Source organism: Puntigrus tetrazona, chromosome 21, assembly GCF_018831695.1.
Source record: "Puntigrus tetrazona isolate hp1 chromosome 21, ASM1883169v1, whole genome shotgun sequence".
Lineage (NCBI taxonomy): Eukaryota > Metazoa > Chordata > Actinopteri > Cypriniformes > Cyprinidae > Puntigrus > Puntigrus tetrazona.
In genome coordinates, this window is record NC_056719.1 from 14,912,960 (window position 1) to 14,920,862 (window position 7,903).

The 7,903-nt window shown below is 37.2% G+C and overlaps 1 protein-coding gene across 1 annotated transcript; it reads right to left on the bottom strand.

Annotated features, from left to right (window-relative positions):
- Window positions 1–129: 129 nt before the first annotated feature.
- Window positions 130–7,595, bottom strand: stc2b (stanniocalcin 2b). Its single transcript, XM_043222105.1, has 4 exons — window positions 7,183–7,595; window positions 5,306–5,448; window positions 4,838–5,049; window positions 130–3,242 (listed from the first exon to the last, which is right to left on the bottom strand). The coding sequence occupies exons 1-4, from the start codon at window positions 7,325–7,327 to the stop codon at window positions 2,876–2,878; spliced, it is 867 nt and encodes a 288-aa protein (XP_043078040.1). The 5' UTR covers window positions 7,328–7,595; the 3' UTR covers window positions 130–2,875.
- Between the last annotated feature and the right edge of the window lie 308 nt (window positions 7,596–7,903).

The window sequence follows — 7,903 nt, forward strand, 5'->3', positions numbered from 1 at the left end:
ATATATATATATATATATATATATATAATGTATGTATATATATATATATATATATATATATATATATATATATATATGTGTGTATATATATGCATATGTATGTATGTGTGTGTATATATATATATATATATATATATATATATATATATATATATACACACACACACATTTTTTCTTTCAATGAAAACTGACAGTATATACATCATTTGTAAATTAATAAAAAATAAATAATAATAATGGTAGTGTATCATGGTTAAATATTAAGCAGCAAAAAAACAGCTGAGCAACAGTTCAGCCTTAATTGATGAGAATATATGAGATTAAAAACATAATGTTCCTTTACACTTCTGACTCTGCGGATTGCGGAAGCTCTACAACATGAATTGTTTTTCTATATTAAAAATCTCAAAGCGTGATTTAGTCTGGAGCAGTCTCATGTTCTTCAGTGGAATCAGCCACTAGGGGGTGCAGCATCTCTGTTTCACCCTTAGTCGAAAAAGTGTGTGACTTCATGAAGAACTTTATCAGTTTTGTCCCTTATTCATTTATAAAACCGCTCGAAAGTTTGGAATGATTTTGAATGTTTTTGAAAGAAGTCCCGAAAATAACAGTCGACATATTGCAACGATTTCTCGAGGATCATGTGACACTGGAGATTCAGCTTTGCATCACAGGGATAAATGACATTAAAACAAAACACATTCATTTTAAATTGCAATAATATTTCAGATTAATAAGACTTCTTTCAGAAACAACATTTTAATTATGCAGATTTTATTCCAACAATGCAGGCCTAAAATGTATCTTATATTAATTACACCAAGCTTTTCTTCTGTTGCAGTAGAAGTCTTTGCTCTTACGTTTTGCTGTGATACAGCAGTATGTTGAAATGATCCTGTGTGTGTGTGTGTGTGTTGCACAAAACAAACAACGTGGTCATGCCGCACTTGGTTTCATGGCAGTATATTTTCTTTATGACCTTTTCAGAAGCTGTTCGATTTGTGTATGTTTTGAATCCACGGGGCCAAAAATTGGATACAAGGTTAATTTATTGTGGAAAAAACTTTTTTTCCTCCAATGAATACATCTGATTACTTTGAAATAATAAAAAAAGTAAATAGTTAACAAAAACAAAAATAAAATAAAAAATAAATAGTACAAGCATGTATATAAAATGACTAACCAGCACTCTATAGTGGCTGAAATGAACCTGTCCTGAAAATCCGCAAGATACGCTTCATGCATACATTTGAAGAAATTAGTTTAAATAAAAAAAATAATAACGTAAAATATCTACAAGAAACGCGCTAAAACAGAGGGGAGTGAGTCTAGGCATTGTCTTGTGAAAATATGGGACACATTCTAACATGTTTTATGAAATATATTATACAGTATTTCAGTACAGGTGCATGTTACAGAGATGAGGTAGGTCCAAAATCAAAGATCTGCATATTGTGTCATATTTTAAAATGTTTGTGTATGTAACTGCGATCTATCAAGAAAGGCATAGGTTTTTGTTGTGTATGAAAAATGTCTATTCTAAATTCGAAGCAAGAAAAATATGAAATCTGATATTACATATTAGATATGTCGCGTTGCAACGCTGCAGTGAACACACCTGAGTGTACTGCATGAAGCACGTGGCATATAAGAGCTTATATCTGCTGCTGAGGCTTTACCTGTGTTCAAAAACAGTCACCAAACCCGTCAGTAACACGTCCAGGTCCGTATTTCACCCCAAATCAAACGAAACCGATTAAAGGAGAGTAGATTTAAATCACTGGATTTTTTTGTACTGACTTAATGTTAGAGATTTACAGCGTGTTTTAATGCCATGATAATAATAATGCCACAGTTCAAAACATTTAATGGTCCTGAATATTCAAAACTAGAGTAAAAAAATAATAATGTAAAATATTTAAAAATTATTATTATTAATATATTTTAGAATATAATGTATTTTTGTGATGGAAAAGCCAAATTACTCAAGTCTTCGGAGTCGCAAGATTAAAAGAAAATTATAATAAATGCTGCTTAATTTTCTACTCAAGGAAGATTTCTTAGTGACGCTCGACACCATTGGAAACTTTACAATTAAAAAGAAATTATGTATTCAGCAATAACGAGATCAATGGCGACATTTGAAATGTTGCAAAAATTAAAATGCTATTTCAACGAAATAATGACGACGTTCATTCTTATTGTGCTTATTATTTTTGTGGAAACCATGATACATTTTTAGCACTCTTCGATGACTGGAAAGTTCAAAAGAGCAGCATTTATCAGAAATGTAATTCGAAATTTAAATTCTAACGCTATATCAGCACCTTACAGAATAAGTGTTCATTTCTTAAAGAAAGTGATTGACCTCTTACTTTGGAACAGTAGTGTAATTTTTTTTACATTTTCTTTTGGGGTGAAATGTGACCCGGGCATGTTTCCGTGATGTTCACCCAAACGGCCTTTCTTCAACGCAGACGAGTACTGAGCAGATGGAATGATGTCATCACAAAACACAAGGCCCGGTTTTTGTAATAATGCTATTCAGAATTGCAGCCTGTCGGACTCCCTTTAAGCATTCTGGAGAGTCTGCAGTCTGAGGAATGCACTTAGTCCACAATCTACAAACACATCTACGAAGGGTGAAACGCCACTGAAACATTGCGAAATTGTTGAGACTCCTATCGAATATCGTACCAGTCCGTGTTCTCACAGAATGACCTACAAAAACCAACACAATGAGCTCTAAATGTAACGTCACATTGAAATACCCTGTCGTCGCTGGTGCTCTTACAGGAGCACTGGAGACCGCAGCTTATTTGTCCTTGAGCCTTTCTGGACGTGTGGGCTGAAGGCACTGAGAACCCGCTTCCCTTCACCTCCTCTTGGTGGCATTCAGAGACCTCTTTAGCTCTTTTTCGGTATCGGAGGCGTTGTCTTGAGGACCTGAGGACTGATTTTCATCTTCTGTGAGCGTCCAGACCGTTTCGCCATCGGCCTCGGGGAGATGCGGGCTGGCGGGAGGGAGGGAGTTGCCGCTGGCTCCCGGTGGGGTGGTGATGTCTGGGACGGGGGCGAGGGTGGAACCGGCCTGGTTCTCCGTTTTTCCGAGGGCACAGAGACTCAGACTCCCGCACAGAGCTCCCCAGTTCTGCTCGCACTGAGTTCGTATTCGGCGGGCGATGGCGACGCGCACCTCCTCGCCGCATCCCAGCAGGATGTTCACTAACTCCACGTGGGGCCTTTCGGTGAAGGAGAGGAGACGGTTAGAAAAGCGAAAGATCCGTTCACATCAAGAAAGACACATGAATTACAATTATGATGGCACAGAGGAACGATATCATTTGAATTGCTTTCAAAATGATAAGTAACCATCCAATTAGAGTCCTTCCTGCTTTAAAGGGGTAGTTCCATGGACATGTGTAGGCGCCCCATTCAAGCGCGTAGACGTGTCCGCCATCTTGGAATGGTCCACTTGACGTTCACACAGAGCCGTTGGGTTCTCAGACCATCGGCTGTGCAGGATTGTGGCATCTTTCAAATATTAAGTGATTACTATTGAGAATGATGTCAAGTCCAGACCGCTACAATATGGCGGACGGCTTTCGTACAATGGCCCAACAAACAGTCGCTAATGAGGCATCTACGTATATATCCACGGTTAGTTCACTCAAAAATTTAAATTAGTTCTTGTTTTCCTCACCCTCTAGGTGTATATGATTGATGAATTAAATCTGAGTTATATTAAAAATTCTCTTTGCTCTTTCAAGCTTTATAATGTCAATTCTGACGATGTCTTTCATACTTTTCTGGACCTTGACAATGTTCATTACAAGCCTCATGGTTTTAATTTAAAATATCTTAAATTGTTTTCCAAGACGAACATTCATTTTATTTTGGGGAGTAGTAACCCTTTAAATAAGGTCAAAAAGTAGACACAACACCTTTAAAGATGATGCATGCATTTCATACATTAACTCAAATAAAGGTAAAAATGTCTCTAGAGATCAATTTACGGTGGAATCTACAGTATAATCTCTTCATGAAAAAAAGATCATTTCCATTAAAAGTAAATTATCAATGTTAAATCTATTTCTGCTGTGACTGAACTGCTGCACAGAATATGAGAGGCTTAAAGGGACGAAATCTAAATTCTGTCATTAATTACTCACCCTCGTGTCGTTCCAAACCTGTAAGACCTTCGTCTTTGGAACGAAAAATAAGTAGTAGTAAGAATTGTCCATGTGACGTCAATGGTTCAACCATTAGTTTTACAAAAGCTGCAGAGATACAAAAGATTTTGAACTTTTTTCTGAGAGTGTGAGAAAATACGTTTTGTATGCAAGGAAAACCAAAATAACGACTTTATTCAACAATTCTTCTCCTCAAAATCATGTCTTCCGCCTTTATCGAGAGTATCTCTGTACGTAAGCAATGAATTCGAATGATGTTGGTGACCTAGATATGTTGTGATACTCTCGATAATGGTGGAAAGCGTGATTTGGAGTAGAAGAACTGTTGAATAAAGTCGTTATTTTGGTTTTCTTTGTGCACGAAAAGTATTCTCGTAGCGTTGTAAAATTACGGTTCAACTATTCTACTATGTTTCTGAGCCCGGGAACATTTTTAAGTTGCACTGCTACCTATGCAGGGAAACATATATTGTCAGAGAAATATAGTCATCTGTGTTCTGAAGATAAATGAAGGTCTCCCAGGTTTGGAATGACATGAGGGTCAATGTATCAGCACAAAAAAACTAAATCGAATTATCGCTAGTGGCGAAATCCAAGATATAATTTTTTGTCAATATCACACAGCCCTATATTGAAGCACTCACCCTTTAGGAAACAGGTCCTTGAAGTGGATCATCTCCACCATGACATTGACGTTCTCCCTCACGGCAGAGCAGAGGTTGTGTTTGACGTAGCACTCTCGCTGCAGCTGGAACACCATCTCTTTCACGGCCAGACACTTGCGGCTGACGCAGCTGAACTTGTGGCGAAGTCCATGGGCCATGCATTTGAGGGCATCTTTGATGAACGATTTTCCCTGCGGTGATGCGTAAGTCGTTCATCAAGCCAGAGTCGTCAGCACATGCAGTTCATGACAAAATGCCACCTTAGCTGATTTTGAGCTCAAGTATGTCTAATGATAAGGACATGGCGAGCAAACTGCCAGCTCTCAAGGACGAGGAGCTGAAGATCTCAGTGAAAAGCATGCAAGATGCCAATCCGTGCTAAATAGCATTAATGCGCATTATGCACGTTGGGATTTAAGTACATAAGTGAAACCGGTAGGATCGTACCTGGGAGTCAAATTTGCCAGCGTTGTGGAGGAACGTCATGCAGATGTCGTGTAGTCCACGGATTTCGCAGGAGTTGTTGTTGAAGCACTCAAACATCCCACAGCCCACATCACCTGCATTCACCAGACACTGCTGAATCTCCGCTGCAGAATGATCAAGAACTTTAAGCCATCACATTACAGCTTTACATGTCAACACCGTTAAATATATCCTGTTAACTTTACAGTAAAAAGTAGTGGCTTTAGTGATGCCTGTATATTTTATAACTTAAAATGTCAATATACGTAATTTAATATTCAAAATCTGCTTTTTTTATTATACTGGTGACACTGTAATAATATAGGTGGTGCAATAGAAAGCCGGATACTGAGTTATTTGTAAGTGGCCTGTTTATAAAACATGGCTAATATTCAGGGTTATACACACAAAGATAAAACACCATCAGGGTAGCACACATACAGTACTAAAAAAATAATGCCATAAACAATCCTTAAGGAACAGAAAATGTAACACAAAACACCCTAATGTGCATTACTGATTACAAAAATAAAAATAAACAAAATTATTTTAAAAAACCATATGTGAAAAGGCATAGTTTTTACTTGCAAAAACAATTGCCATGATTTTACAGTAAAATTACTTATTACGTATTGTTCGTTTACAGTTTTTCCAACATATGTGTTAACTAATTATTTTTTTACTCCTTTTTTACACAATTTTTTTCTGTGATCAATTTTAAGTGTTAATTTGTATGGATATGATCAAAAATATTTTTTATTTAAATTTCAAACAAACTTAAAATGACTTTTATTATTAAAAAAGTCTCAGTGGGTATAAAATCTCATATAAAAAGGATAATGTTCGAAAGACTGCGAGAATTTCAAAATAATGTTAGTATGTTTGACATATAGAGATTTGTTTGTGACACCGCATATCTTTGTGGATTTTGGTAAGGTTTGAAAAGCAATGTTCCAAATTTAGATTCACTATATGTAATATACAGCTTTATGGCAGTAAATATTCCTAGGCCTTAGGCCCTTATAGTAGAACGTTACACATTTTGCAACACTGTCTACTTATTTTTTTAAAATAATAAAAAAAAAACGACAACTGAAAACAATGGCAATTATGGAGGCTACATTCAAGTTCTAAAAGTTGACAAATAACGTTCCAAATGTATTTCAACTTTGTCACCAGAACATACTGTTACAATGAGCTCACTTGACAAAATTTCTGGCGCGAAAGAGCAGCGCGCGCACGTGGATTCTGATAGGAGGACATTTTCTGAGGTAGGCAACTACATTTACCAAAAACCCCCACAAATCCATTATAACACGTATATGTAGGTAAACCACAGTCAAGCAAAGAATTCGAAAAAAAAAAATAATAATATAGCGATAGTAATATGACGGTTATTCAGAGTACATAGCAAACAACTAATATACTTTAATAAAAATTTATATATTTAAAGTCAACACTAAAATCTCACCATTTGCTATAACTACGTTTATTTTTGTGTTTATTCATTTTTTCAGGATTTAAATAAATACATTTTAATGACATGTACTAATTTGGACGAGGTTCCCAAAACGTTGTTACGTGACAACGCCATGATAACGTTTTTGCAACGGTGTGAAAACGCATGTATTATATTTATTGCAACGAAAACCCCCCGTGACATTTGATTAAGTAGGATGAAAACGCATTTTAATGTCGTGTTAACCGATCTGGAGATAAGTTGTTTGATACCACGCACAAGTCAAAAGTTTGATGCAGCTTTAATGCAAACGGTCAGCTTCGCGCCTTTACCTTCCACCGTTGATTTCCGTTGCATGCACTGCGCAAAAAAAAAAAAAAAAAACCCTATTACGACCTACCTGTGTTCTGCAGAGAGAGTCTTCTCTTCTGGATGTTCAGTGATTTCTCTTGCGAGGTGTCATGAGCGCCGCTGGAATCAGTCGCGTGTGTTCGCCGCACCGCCAAAAACAATATAAACACTCCTATAGTCAGTGGCACACGCATGTCTCGTGACGGTGATGATAACGCTGTCTAAAACTGCGAGTATTGTCGGATCACTGTGGCATTACCGTGAGAGAATGAAGCGCACGCGGCGGAGGGAGCAGCGCAGACGCGTAGTGAGGATCGGGGGGATGGATGCTGCCTATATTTCCTCCAACTCGTGTCAGTTTGGATGAAGGAGGTGAGCAGGTGCTGACCAATCACAGTCACCGGAGAGACGGCAGCTCCGTGCGTCCATTCGAAGTTCGCGCAGCACGTATGGCGGGGCTAGTTGTCACAACGGTTGCGTCTCACTAACTACAAGGTTTGAGGCAAAAGTCCCGAATGCATTTATTTATTCATATTTTTAACGTCCAAAACTAAGATTTAAACATTGCATATTTATGTAGATGTCAGGGCCAGTTGTCATATTTTGATATATAGGCTGCATTTTGTACAATTCGTTCAATGGAATTTCCGTTAGGCTAAAAAATTATTTGCCTATTTATATGCATCCCGTTTTGATTATTATTGCTGCTGTAATTTTTGTGTTTTCTTTTTTTACTGTTTACATTGTTTACAGATCTCCACTATTTTAAA